The following is a 17,668-nucleotide window of genomic DNA, read 5'->3' on the forward strand; positions in this document are numbered from 1 at the left end:
TCTATTGATTTGTCTTGGTTTCAAGCCAAAAGATTAACAGTTTGTTCACTATAGGTGGCAGTGTGAGACCGTGGTTCATCCGTGGTTCACCTTCTGGGATTTTTCTGGGACTTCTTCTGTAGTACTAGTAGTAGTAGTAGTAGTAAGTAGGCCTATTTTATCTAGAGCTTTCCAAATGAGAGCATATCATGTCCATGCTGTCACTTGGTTCTTTATAGTTGATTGACTGTGCTGTGTGCAAAAGGTGGGAAAGAAAAGGCAAGGCAGGTGTATATGTGTTGCTACAGTACACCATAGGCTATTTATTACAAAGTCACAAGGGACATAAAGTAAAGTGCATAAAGCATAAAAGGGGATTTAAAGGCGTTAAGATGAATACATTGAATACAATAATGAAATATGAAAATTCCAAAGAAACATTACATGTTGATCCAATAATCAGTATTTAGGTTGGTTGGAATGTGAATAAAAGCCAGTTAATGTCACCATGTTTTGTTTGACCTCTGGGAACAGTTAGACCAGTCCCAGATGATCTGAGACTTCTTGGGGTTAAAGATGTAAAAACAAGTCTTACTTTGTGGGTTAAAGCTGTAAAAACAGGCCATGAGATGTGTTTTGGCTCTAAGCCATTGAGTGATTTAAAGACGAGAAGCAACACTTTAAAATCTATTCTGTGACTCACTGACTGTAAGCCAGTGCAGAGATCTGAAAAATACAATTAGCCTACAGTATAGCATAAAGTATAGCCCAACCATAGCATCTATAGAGGGGCTGAATATAATAGCAGAGACCTGAGGATTGAGCCTTGGACTTCTTCATACAGGTGAAAAGTACTCAATGGATCAACAAATATTTTTTTAATTGACAATGTAAATGTAAATACATGCAATTTAGAATCTTATGAAACATGTCACCATGTTTCATATTTTAAGTTTAAGTTTAAAAAAGTATTATCATTTGTTGCCAGTAAATTATTTAAAGTGACTGGAGTTATAATAATAATAATTATGATGATGATGACGATGATGATGATAATAATAATATGTCAGATTTATATAGCTTGTTTTCTCAGTACCCAAGGTCTCTGTACTTTACAACAAGACAAAGCAAAACAAACAAATGTATAGGTGAGAGAAAAATACACAGGCCTATGCGCTCAATGCTCCCTTGTTTGTAATTTCCTAGGTTTAACTTAAGGCACATTGACCATGGAGCCACCACAGGAAATAATACACAATGAATCCCCCATTAATGTCAGTTGCTCTTTGTTCATGACCCTGTCAGACAATCTCATGACCCAGTTAATTTTTTTTAGGCTATATTTATTTATAGCATCCTGGCATATCTCAATAATGAGGACATACTGTAGCAAGGGACATGGTCAGCCCATTGGATTCTTGCACAATATTAATTTATTGTAGCAATGACAGATTTGCTTCACTTCTGGCTGAGTGGTTTAAATGGTTACAGCAAGACATTATTTCCAAAACATTATGACAGGTTTTGTTACATTGGACTTACGGTTTTGTTACATTGGACATTTTGGAATTACGGTTGTGTCCAATCATCATATGCAATATATAGGCCTACTGCTGATGTGCGTATGCATTCATACTACTAGAAAAGCGCGGCCGCTAATATCTAGAAATCGCACGCTTCGCGTGCTCACATGCACACACGCACAACTGCTCCAAGCCATGTTGCCCACCAAAAGCACTGTTTCTTCATGTATTTTGTGTGTGTGTGTGTGTGTCGTAATGTCTGCACTACACTGTTCCTGCCACCAGGGGACACAGTAGGCCTACTACACTCGTAAGTACACTGCAGTGTGGAACTATTTGTAAGTCTGTGTTTCGGCCGGAAGGTTTATAATGGACGTACTATGATGTAATTAATTTATTGTAGCAATGACAGATTTGCTTCACTTCTGGCTGAGTGGTTTAAATGGTTACAGCAAGACATTATTTCCAAAACATTATGACAGGTTTTGTTACATTGGACTTACGGTTTTGTTACATTGGACATTTTGGAATTACGGTTGTGTCCAATCATCATATGCAATATATAGGCCTACTGCTGATGTATGCATTCATACTACTAGAAAAGCGCGGCCGCTGACGCGGCCGCTCATATCTAGAAATCGCACGCTTCGCGTGCTCACATGCACACACGCACAACTGCTCCAAGCCATGTTGCCCACCAAAAGCACTGTTTCTTCATGTATTTTGTGTGTGTGTGTGTGTGTGTGTGTGTGTGTCGTAATGTCTGCACTACACTGTTCCTGCCACCAGGGGACACAGTAGGCCTACTACACTCGTAAGTACACTGCAGCGTGGAACTATTTGTAAGTCTGTGTTTCGGCCGGAAGGTTTATAATGGAAGTACTATGATGTAATTCGCGTCATAGCATTAAATTATTGTTTTGTTTAATTGTACATCGTGCAAGTCCGATACGTTCAGGGAAAGCAGCTAGGAATGTAGGGGGGAAATGCAGCGATGTATGTGTGAAAGGAGGAATCTGTAGAAGCAGTGGTGTGAGAGTCTATCAATGACATGCTTAAACAACACCAGGAGCTGACCTGTCTATTATAGTAGAAAGATTTTACCATATAGTGTATAGCCTAATTTTCATAGGAAATAACTTTAGCATGGAGCTCGGACTGACAAAAGTGTGATTTGTGGTGGTAAATCTAGCTTCAATCTTTCAGTTAGAGCTAGAAGTAGTGGTGGTGGTGGTGGTAATAATTTAATAAAATAATAATAATAGGCTTTATAGGCTAATAATAATAATGTTGATATAAATAATAGAAAAACATTATACAAATAATAAAAAGTCAACAATTCAGTGTGCTGTCTGAAAAGGATAGACAGTAACATGACCATAAACATTATTACATTAATTACAGCTATGATTTAGGTTAATATAATATCTTCTGACAGGACTGTCAACCATGCAGTCAACCCTGCTGTCAACTTCAAAGTGTAAACAGCAGTGTGGGCGGAGACTTCGAGCAAAACACGTGTGACGTCTCCAGTGTCCCGTCATTCATAGCGGCGTCATGGCGGACGGCAGGGAGAAGGGTCTTCAAGACTACAGGAAGAAATTACTTGAACATAAAGAGATTGACGGGCGGTTAAAAGAACGTAAGAAACCAACAATTTAGACTTCATGTGTTCCGATAAGAAAGTACACATTGAAACTGTCTTTATGTGTTCAGAGGACGTGCTGACAGTGCTTTAGCAGCTAGCCATGCCGGGTAGCTAGCTAGTGCTTTGTCATGCAGTGGGCATCTCCATAGAAAATGAATGGACTTGAACCGAACCGGCTGCTAGCTTAATGCTAACGATGAGAAGTGCGTGACAATCTTAAGCCTAAATACAGTGGTTTTCCGAGGAGTGAGAGGATACAAATGGACCTATTAGTTCCATGTGTACACGCTCTCAGAGATACAGACCTGTATGGTCTATTTGGAACCCCCTCAAGTAGCCCTGGGGGTCCCCGGTAGTACCGGTACCCCACTTCGAGGACCAGTGGCCTAATCATCATTAGTAGAGGCTGTCAATGTTCTTTTTGCCAAGAGGCATTGTCGTATAAAATTGTTCATTAGTATTAAAAGAGGTATAAATAAATAACTATTGCCTCTAATCTACCTACTCTTAACATGTTTCTGTAAATCTTTTGGGCAATGTTGGTATGTTTTGTTGAATTATTGGTTGTTGGAATGTTTTTGTTTAAAGTTTATTTGATCCTTAAAATGATAATTCAATTCAAGTATAAATTAAAGCTTTAGCGTCACTTGCAGTGTCATGTATTGGGTCTGATTATAGTCATCATCATGACCTTTATTTATGCTTGGAATTTTCAATGTAGCCGAGACGACAACAACAAAACACAACACAGTCATTTACATACAGTAACATCAAGTACATACAGAAGATGGAAAACACTCAAACCAAAATGTACAGTGATGTTTCATTCCCTGTTTTTGATTGTTGTTGCACTTGTGCTAGCACTCAATCATTGCATCTGGTCTGTGCATTGCGATCGTGTGACGTCCATGTCAAATGAAATAAACAGACGTAAACAGTGTCGATGTTAAAATTGTGTTTACAGTGCGAGAGCAGCTCAGAGAACAGACCAAGCAGTATGAGAAGTCAGAGAATGACCTGAAAGCTCTACAAAGTGTTGGACAGGTAAGCTTCACTATATGAAGAGTGAAAAGAATCATTTGATCACAGAGTACCGCCTCTGACATTGTCCTCTTTGTCTTGTAGATTGTCGGAGAAGTGCTCAAACAACTGACTGAGGAGAAATGTAAGTCTATTCATATATATATATATATATATATATATATATATATATATATATATATATAAATATATAAAATGCAAGCAACCTTTTCCTATTGAAGCGGGAAAGCATCTGTGTAATATTAGATTTTAGCCTTGGATATTCAAAAATAGCGGATATCCAAGCTCACTCAACTTAACTTAATATTGTACTCTTTACTGCAGATTGAAACTGAAGGTAAATAAATTGATGTTGTTTAATCGATGGTTCTCTTTTTACAGTCATTGTCAAGGCTACAAATGGACCTCGGTATGTGGTTGGATGTCGCAGACAGGTGCGTAGATTAATGGAAGGTGCTAGTTCTAAAAAGAAGAGACCTTTTTTAGGACTTGAGAAAACTGTGTATGCAAAGTGTTGATGTACCTGATTTGTACATTTTCAATGATGCTGTATCTGATTCATATCCTTTTCTTCACAGCTGGATAAGTCACAGCTCAAGCCAGGCACCAGAGTGGCACTGGATATGACTACACTCACTATAATGAGGTAAGTGGCATTTATGGCAACAATAATATGACCTGTTTCTCCTAACTCTTGCCCATTGGGAGCCTGTAAAATAGCTTTGAATTGTCATTGCTTGTTGTTTGAGCCACAGAGTGATGTGCGAGAATATTGTAGTTTCTCATTTGATTGCTTTAGGATGTGGTACTCTGCTATTCTGTACTAGACTTGATGTGCATTTCACTGGTGGTTTACAATTGACAATTTACAATTTAGGCATTTAGTAGATGCTTTTAATCCAAAGCTACTTACAATAAGCAGTTAATACATCAGTATAATAAGCAAGATAATATGTCAGTACATCAACAACAATATAACAAATGCATAGGAATACCAATCTAGAAAAAACAATACTTTTCTAAAATCTAAAAATGCTATCTAGCTTCATGTGAACATTCCTACCCAACTTCTGCTCTGTCTTCTATAGATGAATGTCATAAAATATTATACTGGAATAAATATCTTGTGGGCTTCGCCGTTCCCTGACCCTTTCCATTGTTGTCTAACATTATGTAAAAGTGGTTGATGATAGCATTCTGTAATGATAAGATGACATTAACCATTTAAATTCTCTATACTTTGTTGTACGATGAATAGCAAAAATAGCTGTCTGATCTAAATGATCACAACGTGTCATCTGTCATATCGTTTTTAGCTTGTACTGTAGATCTGCTGTTTTGCTTGTAATGACATTGGTCAAACAGGGACGCCAGGTTGAAGGCCAGATGTGTCCGGTCTTGTCTCGTCGTAAGCAACATGATTGCACGGAACTCTTCATCATGTAAGAATTTGTGATTGCTGTGTTCATAAAATGATGTTCCCTCATCTTTCCCAGGTACCTGCCCAGAGAGGTCGACCCCCTGGTCTACAACATGTCTCATGAGGACCCTGGCAGCGTCTCGTATTCAGAGATCGGAGGCTTGTCCGAACAGATCCGTGAGCTCAGAGAGGTATGTCATCAAGTAGATGAGTTTAGAGAGGGGTATTTTTCAGGCCAAGGCCGTAGCCGAGACAAAGATGAAGCAGGGACGCCCCCCCCCCCACACACACTACATAATAAAATGGTGTTTTAGATTTAACATTTTCATAGATTTCATAGATGGCTCCATAGAATTGCACTGTCAATGTGTAGCGTTTGGATTTGTGTTAATATGTATTTTCAGACAGTTAACCACTTAAACCCTCAATAAACTTGTATTTGCACTTCTCCTTTTCCTCCGCTATACCAAACTTCTTTGCCGAAAATAGCTGATCTACAAGCACACAAAGAGATGTTGTAGATCTACTATTTTCAGCCTATGTTCCCCTCGGAAAAAGAAAGTTCCTATGACACAAATATTTAGCAAGTCTGAGGACCCCTAGGGGTCCAGGACCCCCTGTTGAAGACCCCTGGTTTAGAGATTGGCTCTGAGCCATTAGACAACTGGATATTGGGTTATGTTGTATATCTAAGAACTTGTCCAGCCAAACATTGTGAACAACAGTCCTCATTTCCATGTTAGGTGATTGAACTGCCGCTAACCAACCCTGAGCTGTTCCTGAGAGTGGGAATCATCCCTCCAAAGGGCTGTCTGCTCTACGGACCTCCAGGTGAGATGATGCATGCCAGCTGAAATAAGAATAGTAATAGTACTGCCTGCATTATGGGTTTCATTCTCTCCAGTGAGTGGGTTTAGAGTATCACAGCAAAGGTAAAATAGTACCGTTTGAAACTACAATATGCACAGATGATAATTGAAAGGTACAGTATTTTTGTAGATATGTCCACTAAATTATATAAGTCATAAGCTAATTAGATATAGTTCTCTACAGTTGTTATAGTGTGCTGTATCTATTATCTCGTCTGTGTCCTTTCTCTATGATCTCTTACGTTATCAAACTATTCTTTACATAGGCACTGGGAAGACTCTTCTAGCCAGAGCTGTGGCCAGTCAACTGGACTGCAATTTCCTAAAGGTGAATAGCATCAGCATATTTACATATATTAGTATAATCCTTGTTACTTTGACAAATTTGTTTGCGCTCGACTTACATGACCATTTACCACCCTGTCATTTTGTTGATTAGGGTTCGTGATGTTGTTTACTCTTGCACTTTGTAAATCGCTCTGGATAAGAGCGCCTGCTAAATGCCTGAATTTTAGATTGTATAAATAATATATTGAAATGACCTGAAATGCCCTAGATGAGAACCACTGTGTTTGGACCTAAACATTTGTCATTAGATATCCACACTGACTGCAGACAGAAACTAGACTGCACTCTGTCGAGGTGCCAACTTGCATCTTGTGCACTCATGGTCACTTTCAGAAGAAAAGTGCGACCAGCAGAGCGCGCAAGTACTGTAGGGTGATGATGAGTGCTGTCGGTACAGTATGTACAGTATGTGGGTGGGCAAATTACGCCTTGTTATTCATATCAGGTCGCACTTGTTGATGGTGACGTCACCGAGAACGCTGCTCCCTCATTGGCTAAAGGCCGGGGACCCCGAGGGGTCAGTTTTCCATTTGTACACTCTGAGTTTGGTCATAACAGTATAGATAGAGTCGCAGAGGTAGAAAACGGTATCAAGTAGGGGTTTGTGGCCTAATGCGTATCAAACTGGGGGTTTGAGAATCATTGGTTGTCTGTGTGTTGCAGGTGGTGTCCAGCTCCATTGTGGATAAGTACATTGGTGAGAGTGCTCGGTTGATCAGAGAGATGTTCAACTACGCCAGAGACCACCAGCCCTGCATCATCTTCATGGATGAGATCGATGCCATTGGTGAGTTAGTTCACTTCAGATTGCATTGAGGTCGGAATGTTTTAGAAAGCACATTTTCTTCATTCGTGTCACCAGTAGAAATTAGTAATAGATTCTCCGTTAAACAAGGTTAAATAATGTTAAACTCACATTGCCACTCACTTTGCCACTCGATTTTGTTTTTACAATGTTCAGTGAATGATCACCATCACTCTTTGCTCTCTTCGTCTGTGTGAAGTGAAATCAATCCTTCAGTTTTCCCCCTCAATATTTTCTTTTTTTTTTCCCCCACTGGAATTATTTCATTTTCCAGTATCATTTAACATTTTTTTTATGAGATCTATAGTATTCTAGTATTCTCAGGTCACACTGGCTCTGTCCTAGATTGATCTCACAGCTTTTTGCTTGTGGAATTCAAGTTTATTGTATGGTTGCAGTCAGTGTTCAGTTCTGCTAAAATTGGTAAAACTTCATCCCTTGAAGTTCAAATGAATGTGTGATCATCAAATTAATGGGTGATCATTATTAACGTGTTTGTTCCTTCATGTCGTTCAGGTGGCCGTCGTTTCTCAGAGGGAACTTCAGCAGACAGAGAGATTCAGAGGACTCTTATGGAGGTACTAAATGTAGTCTCACTTCCATTTACTGTTAAGATTTAGAAGACAGCTTGAGGGAGAACAGCTTTTAGTCACCAGTAACCACTTTGAACGTGGAATTCCATGTCATTTTATTGTCAAAACACTTCCAAAAATAGAAAAGAATCTACAAGCGTATTTTATTTTTGCTCCTTTAGCACGACACTGGCATACAGAGGTTTAACCGATTCAGGCCGGGAACACATTTTAGTGTATGGGAGGGGCTTACAGTACATGTACAGTATGTTGCAACATATCTGTTTTTGAAAGATGAAAAATGGTTTCTGCCCGACAGTGGCGATATGTAGCAATCTTGCAGCCCTAACCATAAACATGTATTCCACATTTAACTTGACTGGTGTGAATCCTGTGTGATCCTCAGCTGCTGAACCAGATGGACGGTTTTGACACCCTGCATAGAGTAAAGATGATCATGGCCACTAACAGACCTGACACCTTGGATCCTGCTCTGCTGCGTCCTGGCAGGCTGGACCGCAAAATACGTAAGCTCACCGCTTCTCGCTAGGTCATAATAGCCTGATCGCAATTATTTTGCATAATCGTGTCCATGCTGAAATATGTTCATGGGTCTGGTTCATGCTACACCATGCTATGCCTATCTGATTTTACTGCACTTGTTGCTTGTCGTTTTCTTGCATTTCTTTCTTTTCTGCTTTTAGGTGTGATATTTTCATGAACACTCATTGTGCCACTGTGTTTTCAATAAGATGGACAAAAATAACGTTTGTCTCTTCTGTTTGTACAGATATCGAGCTGCCCAATGAGCAGGCTCGTCTAGACATTATGAAGATCCACTCGAGTCCAATTACCAAACATGGAGAAATAGGTTTGTTAGAACGCTGCATGACTCATCTCTTTCTACAATGAGACGTTGTTGTAACTTAACGTACCTCTCAATATTATTTATTAGTTCATCAGCAACTAAACTCAGGGGGCCAAACCGTTTTCCATTAGTCTACTTCATGAGTGCCCACACTTTTTTGACTTCAGAGCTACTTTTTAAATGACGAGCTCAACATGATCCACCCATCCCCCAAAAAACGTCATCTAACTTATCTGAGGGGGCTTGGAACAGCGGCACTGGCATTACATTAAGACAAACATACTTGGAATGGGAAATAGTAGGGGGAAAAGTCTTCATCCCATTCTGTATGGAAGTGTGTTCTTTGTAATGTTACTGACTCTTGAAAACAAAACATTGCATTGGGGGTTTGACTACTTTAGAAGCAGTGAAGGGAGCTGACGGGCCCTTCTTGATGTCAATCATTCAAGTCACCTTAAGTGACAGATGCCAAAAAGAGGACTTTTAATACTCGAATTACATATATTTTATGTCATGTGGTCTACCTGCACAGCCTTTGTGATCTACTGGTAGATCACAATCTACCTTTTGGGCAGCCCTGGTCTACTTTAAACACACACATTGTTCATTATTACTGTCTCACCAGATTATGAAGCCATTGTGAAGCTGTCGGATGGATTCAATGGAGCCGATCTAAGGAATGTGTGCACAGAAGCAGGTAGGGTTGGGATTGTTCTTCAAAACAAATCTGAATCCATTATTAAATCAGCTTATCGAATCCAAGAGATAATTTCTTCAATAAATAAACTAATCTTGCATTGTAATTTTTTTTTCTGTAATTCTGCTGCCCAAGTTGACCTGTTTACTATATATAAAAAAAATAAAAAAACAAAGTTTAATAAATAAATAAAAACGAAATAAACTAAATTGTTTTTATTGCACTCAGTGCAGCAGCAAAATGACTTTTGCCCGAGATGGTGTAATAAACATATGCAGATATGAACACACTGCTTTTATTCATCATTATCAACGAAATAAATTGCAGCCTTTGTTAATTGCTGCCTTATCTGTAGTTTTAATTAACCAAATGGCCTAGATCCTCTCTAAATAAAATAAAAAAAGAATATGGTACTCTTACTTCTATTTCATTCTGCGTGTGACATGTATAAATACAGAATATTTACTCTGACCATGCCGATACTGCATTTCCCCATCCCAGTCATCCATGTCCCCGAAATTGTCTTATTTAATTATTATTTTTTGGCCTGGGCCACTAATCTAGCCTGACAGCGTGTCGCGGGTTCGACTCCCGATCCCGACAACCTTTGCTGCGCATCTCTCTCCCCGTTTCCTGTCAGACAACTGTACATTTATCAATGGAGGCAAAATGCTAATCTTAAAACAAAACAAAAACATCTTCAATTACTGTTGACCTCTACTCAAATGTCAATTTATGTTGACTTTGTGTTTGTCTATAGGTTTGTTTGCCATCCGTGCGGACCGTGAGTACGTCACTCAGGAGGACTTTATGAAAGCTGTGCGCAAGGTGGCAGATTCCAAGAAACTGGAGTCCAAGTTGGACTACAAGCCTGTATAAATGCTTCTGTTTTTCTTTTACCACATGAACCCTAGTGTCCCTATTCTGGGGCGAACATTCGGCGAAAATAGTAGATCTACAAGCTCACACCGCATCATAATATGACTGCTGTGAGCTTGTAGCTCGTCTATTGTCAGTGAAGAGATTTGGTATATCGGGGGGGGGAGGGAGAGGAGGGGGCCAAGGATACCCCAGGGGGACTGAAGTTTAGGTGGTTAAGTTGCAAGTTTTCAAGGTGGGGTATGAGTTTTGCTGTTGTATCTGTCCCTTATCCCAGGGCCAGAAAAAAAAAGTAAACAATTTCTTACTTATTTTGTATGTTTGTGGAAAGCGACATTATAGTACCTTTTCTTTACAGTTGCCAACAAGTGACCTCAAGTAGTACATTCACATACTACATAATATTTACTTCATGCTCCAAGTCTCTTGTCTGACTTTCCTGCTATGTATCTGAGATGAAAAGGGTATTTACTTGCATTCATCATTACATTTGTACAAAATATAATAAAAATTAAGCCCTACGTTATAACACCATTGTCTTATTTTGTCAGTAGACATAGATATGGCAACCATTAATCACCTTGGAAATGTGTAACATTTATCATAGATGGGTTAGAATGGACAAAATCAAATCACTTCAGAAAATCATTTATTCACAGGCATTTAGAGGGAAAAAAAACGTGTGACTTCCAATGTGTGATAAGAATCACTATCACTGGTAACCATTGTTGCATTTATGATCAAAGACCTTTATTACTTCGCTCACTTGAATTGCTTAAAATAGGTCCTACCATGAGCGAGATTGCATCATCTCTTGAAATACTGTGACTACATTCAGAGTGCAAAGTGATTGACACGTGTTGAGAAATGCAATCAAAAAGCATTTTTAAGCGACAAGTACGGATGTACACATCACTTGTGCATTGCATACACATTACAAAGTTCCATTTAGAATTCTTACCTTTTCCTTCAGAATTCTACTTGGTTATTAAAAACCTTCATTCAAAGGGAGTCTGTAATGAACACTAATCCACTATTCGGCTACATATTCTGAAAATAAAATTACACTTAACTCCATGGAATAAATATGTACATGACATACAACAATATTGTATATACATAAGAATATTCTGTTATTTGGTCTAATGAACTAATAATCCAGTGTTAATAAATAATATCAACTTGTTAAATACAGCATGGGGCTCATTCCTCTTCTAGTAAAACTGGACCGTGTAACAGAGCAAAGGACTCCAGCACGAAGGCTCTGCATATGGGACAGTGCTGGAAACGTGACACACAGCTGTCACACACGCACGCATGTCTGCACGGCAGCAGCACACGGTTCACAGGCGCGTTCTGGCAAACAACGCAGTCCTTGACTTGTCGCTCACAGCGGTCATCTTGGTCATGGTCCTCTGGTTGGGGTTGGTCCAGGGCCTCACTGGGCTCCGTGACGCTCTGCTGTTGATCGGGGTGCTCTGTGCTTTGGTCAGAGTCTGGTGGGCCGGATGACTCACCGTCCTCTGCCGACATGAACAGAGGCTGTGGGGAATGAGAGACGCTGGTGTCATTGTTTTGTTATTGAAGCCAGTAAGAATCCATTCGTCCACTAGTTTGGCAGCATTAGGGCAGAAACTATCTATTACCGGTACTTTCTTGGCAATTAAGCTGGTTGCACACTGCTGCGTTTTTTCTTGCATTTTGGAAATCCGAAATCTGCAAAAACCTTTTTCTGGCCGAGGAGAGAGTGAGAGAGCAAGGGACCCAGTGGTGACAGTTGCGAGAATCTGAAAAGATCAACCCTGGTCCGAAAATGAATACGAAACGGATGGCAGTGTGCAAAAGTGATTGACATAAAGTGAGGTTGATTTTTTTATTTAAGTGGTCCGAAATTTCCTCCGATATTCGGCCGTGTGCAAAGACCTTTACTCTTATCGATGAATTGATTAATCAAGAAGCGTTTTTTCTTTTTTATATATAATGTTACTGTATTATATATTTTAATATATCAATAGCCTACTTTAACCCCAAGGAACAATTTTCATATCTATTTGTTGTGTTTTTCCGGTGAAGCACATTGAGTTGTATGAAATGTGTATTGCAAGTGACGTTTGACTTGACTGACCAAAGCAAAGGTTTCAGAAAATGAAGGAATATTCCAGGAAACTGCATAAACCTGACCAGGTTACACCCCCCACATGCCATACCTTTAGCTCATACATGTTCCCCTGTGAGGTGAGAAGGTATTGAAACAGGATCCGTGCAGAAAGGCTATATTTGTCATCAGGTACATGGACGACTGTCACACTGGCCACCTGGACAGGAAAGGAAGCATCAGAAGCATGAATATAGCAATAAAAACTGTACAAGAGTCACAAACGGGCTTTCACAAATCATATTCACATGGTGGGTATTTTGCCCACCATGTGAAGGTCATACTCCCCCAGAGTATGACCAAAGACAAATATCCAATGGAGAAGGGACCATTTTTTGAAAATGTCGCCTGCAATGACAAGCCTAAAATAGGGCCACTAGCCAAGTGGTTAAAGTAAAGGTGCAGTGGTAGGTAGGTAGTATCGCGCTCATTTCTGGGACTCACAATGTTGTATGCCTCCCTGGCTTCTTGCTCTGCCAGAGTCAACACCGCCACTAGAGGGTAGCGATCTCTTGGCAATGGACCAAAGTCTGTGATTCCCTGATCAGCTGGTATGACCATGTGCACCTCTTCTTCATCTCCACTGCCAATTCTGAGTGGTTGGTGAAGGGATTTAACATTCAACACAGACTGTGACATGGGTTTATTGGATAACACAGATTCCCAGATATATACATAAATGACAATCCTACTTGTGTTGATTACAAAGACATAAATAACACATTATAGATAATTGAATAATTCAAATACCTGTATGTGTGTGTTTGTGTCTCAAAGCGTACTGTATCTATTCCAAATACTCCAGTGGTTGTCAAATTGGGATCCAGGGACCCTCAGGGTTCCAGGGGGTTCTAAATGGACCCTTAAAGGTCTATAATAAAACCAAATGGACCATTTTGTTCTATTGGTACACTCTCAGACTTTTGGGGGTTCGAATCTTTGACATCAAAAGGTTTGAGTATCACTACTCTACTCTCTGTAATGTGTCATAAAGCAGTGATTCCCAAACTTTTAAGCTCAAGACCCAAAAGAGTAGACATTTGCCCAGGACCCAAAAACCAGTGAAAATAGCCGGTCTACAAGCTCACAGCGTGGCACGAAGAGACACCTTGTGAGCTACTTCTTAATTATAATTATTTTGAACTTATGGAATTTCTTAGATGTGTTTTTTTCTTTGTATGAAAATGTATAACATTTAAAAGAAAAGGAAAAAGGGAGTTTTCGGGAGGGGATTTCTTTTTTAACTTGAGTCGTGACTCGTGACCCATTAAAATTGGTCCGTGACCCACAGATGGGTCCCTAGGGAAACAGTGTCATAAAGGATACTGGAAGCTGTGGCCGTACTGGTACTGGAGAGTGTGCTGGAAGTGCTGTGGGGTGCTGAGTCTGTGGCCATATTGGTGTGCCTGGAGAGCGCCCTGGAGGGCATGGACCCCACAACCCCAGAAACAGGTCAACACACATGGTTCCAGGCAGCAAGGCCTCAGAGACACACCCTCTAGAAGGAATGGAGATGCATTATTTGTTAGATGTGGTGAGCAGTGGAACCAAAGCCACATGTTTGTTTATTTCTAGTTTTGGCTAGTAAGCTGGGAGCTTCTCCCTAGTGGTGGGGAAAAAAGAACTTCTGGGAACTCAGATTAGCTGGCACTGCCTGGCAACTTACTATACACTGGGAAATCCTGATCTATTGTAGAAGAAATCTAGAAAGTGGCCAGTAGATATTAGATATTAACGACTTATTATTAACCCCTCTACTTAATCATATGACGAAAGAAATACTTCACCCCTAAAATGACTTCTTCCTATCAATGACATACCCTGTGAAGCCTTGAAAACTACCATTTTTGTTTGTGTTTCAACTTTACAATGAATGGAGAAAATACTTGGTGAATTTGAATAAAATATGGGTCCAGGATTAACAGAAAAACATAGAAAATCTGTTCATAAACTAACAGCTCTCACAGTATAATCCAAGTGTTCTATCGTGTCTCTGTGTGTCCTCATTACTTACAAAAACACAGCATTTTGCTCTACTTTACTATTTAACACTTCGGGGATAAACAGTCTGTGTTCAAACGCTCGGAAGCGTCCTTGTTTGTGCACGAGAACTCAGTTCGTGTCGAACCTCGCGTTCATGCATGAGACAGATTACACCAGAAGTGTTTCAACTTTAAAATAGTAAAGTTTAGGGAAAATGGGTGTTTTTGAAGTAATGAGGACACAGATTGGATACAGGACACTTGGATTATACTGAGAGTTGTGTTGGAGTTTATATACCGATTTTATAGTAGCTTTTGCTGTCATTTTGTGGGGTGGAATATTAATTAAGAGGAAAGTAAAACTGACAACTGAAAGTGAAAACATTACACAACGTGACTTGTTCCCTGGGGGAGAATTTGACCAAAATAGCAGGACTACAAGCTCACGAGTCACAACACATCACAATACAACGTGCTTGTAGATCTGATCGGCTAATCTGCTATTTTTGTCAACGACATAAAATAGTCTATTTTTGTCAAAGACATTTTAGCCCATTTGAAGGCAAAACCCTCTTTGAAACCATGGGTACCAAAGTCTCATTGATGAGTGAATGTGTTCTTACCAGTAACGGAGGCCAGCCCAGAGCCCACCTCCAGGGCAAAGGGGTTGGTCACCTGAACCATCCTCTTCTCGGGAACTGGTAACACTGATTCTGACTCATCAGAACTCCGTAGGATCACTGGTACATCAAACCCAAACCTATAGGGTACAGTATGAAGCAATGTGGAAAAAAAAAACAGGAAATCCTGCCTGGCTAATCTCACAAACACTACAACGGCAGAGTCAATACTTTCTTGTTCAAAGACAACTGTTATTTTTGAGGGGAGGCTCTCTCCATTCCGACATGTCGCCACTCCAAAATTGACTTCTTATTGTCGGAGTGGCGACACTCCCATGGGCCTAAGGTTTAGGGTTAGGGTTAGAGATAGGGTTAGTGTCGGAATGGAGACATGTCGGAAAGGAGACCTGTCGGAGTGGAGAGATGCACTCATTTTTGAGGGGTGCTCCTGGAAGGAGATATGCTCCAACATATGGCTTTGTCCACAAAAGAAAACAATCTTTTTTTTACATTGGCCTAGCTTCACACAAGGTTTGCACAAAGCGCCCAAAGTTTGTTTTATGCCCAGTGTCATATTGGCCAAGCTTCATGGGAAGCTTAATGAAATGAACTCATAAATAGCACCGCTCACTCCACAGTTCACACTAGGTGTGATTTTTGTTATATGGCCAGTCTGGAGCTACACTTGGAGGCCAGTTTGTACTGTATGTCCCCAAGTAAGTCCCTTAGGGTTAGGGTGTCATCAATGAAGCCAGAGATTCACAGGGAAGCCACGTCATTAGACCCAGTCTTTCTTTTTTTATGGGCTTGCTGGCAGAAATGCCAAAGCCATGATGCACTTGCCAAGAAGAGACTTAAACTATTGCCTACATTAATTGACTATCACGAGAAAGAAAATATGTATAAACTTAAAGTGCACAGCCACACACTGAATTCACGCCAAGTCAACACCAGTAATTCGTTGGCATGATGCGGACAATAATTATAGCCCTGTCACCCACACAGATTAAAAGCCTAATTTATACTCCGTAGTACGGCGGTGTCGCTTGCCAAAAAAAGGGAGAAAAAAAGAACTGAGATCTACATCTGTTTTTGGCAAGCGATACCGATGCAGCAGTGTGTTGTGTCGTGTGGGTGACATGACAAACACAAACTAATAAGCTAGAGAAAGGAATTCTGTACAACCACAATAAGGACTACAAACCATTGAGTGACATCTAGACCTACTGCACATACAGTAGGCTATAAACAGGCTTTTTTTAAAAGGCCTACTATCCAATTCGTGTTGATAAAAAGGAAATGCTGCCATTTGACCCTGTAACGACACAAATTAGCTGTTTACACAATGCTGTACCCCCCCCCCCCTCCAACTGTATGATTCCCCAATTTCATTTTTTTAAATATATATTTTGACACTTTCTTAGGCAATGTAATACAGCTAATGCTGATCCCAAAACGTTAAAGTGTATTTAATTGACACATTTTTTATAAAACACATCACTACTGTTGTTGTTGTTGTAGTAGTAGTAGTAGATCAAAAACATTTGCTCACCAGCCGAGGACCATCGCGGCGGTGACAACGAAACATAACGACACGACGCTGATGTAGAACAACGGGGAGTACTCGTACAGCGTCACTAGAAACACGGCGACCATCTCATATGGTTTTTAACCCCAGGATAAAGCCAATTTCTATCATAAAATCCGAGGATAAACATAAACAACGGCATCCATCGACTGACATCATCATGAACGACGACAACACCACCACACACTTCCGTAATCCGCACTCGGACGGTGGCCGATTTGTGTGCTGGGGAAAGTAGCCGATCTACAAGCTCACAACGCGTAGCGGACGCGACGCGTTGTGAGCTTGTAGATCGGCTACTTTCCCCAGCACAAAATCGCTCTTGTACAAATAAGGGCATAGCGGTGGGCGTGGTTTACTGGTGCCACTAAAATAATCTCCCATTCATTTCCTTCAATGACTTTTACAAACATATTTATATACATTATTTTAAGGCTAAAAATTCTGTGAAAAGAAAACATTTAAAAACCTCTAAAAACAAAGTGTAGGCCTAATTGTTAAATGTAGTAGCCTATATCATTTAATTAAATATTATTTTTTATTGTATTTCACAGAATCAAGGGTTTCATGGTCATGATTCACTTCACCAGGATCCTGGATTGCTTGATCTCAAGCTTAAAATAATTTATATCAATGTGTTTTATAAAAGCCGATGGGGGAAATGAATGGGAGAT

The 17,668-nt window shown here is 40.0% G+C and overlaps 2 protein-coding genes across 2 annotated transcripts; one reads left to right on the forward strand and one right to left on the reverse strand.

Moving 5' to 3' along the window:
* Nucleotides 1-3,059: 3,059 nt before the first annotated feature.
* Nucleotides 3,060-10,707, forward strand: psmc6 (proteasome 26S subunit, ATPase 6; the record flags this gene model as incomplete). Its single annotated transcript, XM_080744363.1, has 14 exons — nt 3,060-3,144; nt 4,115-4,194; nt 4,276-4,315; nt 4,573-4,625; nt 4,770-4,837; nt 5,688-5,802; nt 6,355-6,442; nt 6,747-6,808; nt 7,492-7,615; nt 8,150-8,211; nt 8,612-8,732; nt 8,996-9,076; nt 9,699-9,770; nt 10,531-10,707. 14 exons carry the CDS (start codon nt 3,060-3,062, stop codon nt 10,647-10,649), a joined length of 1,170 nt encoding a protein of 389 aa, XP_080600489.1. The 3' UTR covers nt 10,650-10,707.
* A 624-nt stretch (nt 10,708-11,331) lies between these two features.
* cgrrf1 (cell growth regulator with ring finger domain 1) lies at nt 11,332-17,163 on the reverse strand. The gene is made up of 6 exons (XM_080744190.1): nt 16,959-17,163; nt 15,410-15,546; nt 14,131-14,302; nt 13,249-13,396; nt 12,857-12,964; nt 11,332-12,191 (listed from the first exon to the last, which is right to left on the reverse strand). The coding sequence occupies exons 1-6, from the start codon at nt 17,060-17,062 to the stop codon at nt 11,853-11,855; spliced, it is 1,008 nt and encodes a 335-aa protein (XP_080600316.1). The 5' UTR covers nt 17,063-17,163; the 3' UTR covers nt 11,332-11,852.
* Between the last annotated feature and the right edge of the window lie 505 nt (nt 17,164-17,668).

This window comes from Nannobrachium achirus (assembly GCF_963921795.1).
Source record: "Nannobrachium achirus genome assembly, chromosome: 16".
NCBI classification, from domain to species: domain Eukaryota; kingdom Metazoa; phylum Chordata; class Actinopteri; order Myctophiformes; family Myctophidae; genus Nannobrachium; species Nannobrachium achirus.

Excerpts from the sequence above, each read along its gene's own strand:
- cgrrf1 (XM_080744190.1), bottom strand. The coding sequence starts at position 17,062 with ATGGTCGCCGTGTTTCTAGTGACGCTGTACGAGTACTCCCCGTTGTTC. Across the intron at positions 15,547-16,958 it reads GCCGCGATGGTCCTCGGCTG|GTTTGGGTTTGATGTACCAG; the intron begins GTGAGCAAATGT and ends TGTACCCTATAG. Across the intron at positions 14,303-15,409 it reads TGGGCTGGCCTCCGTTACTG|AGGGTGTGTCTCTGAGGCCT; the intron begins GTAAGAACACAT and ends CATTCCTTCTAG.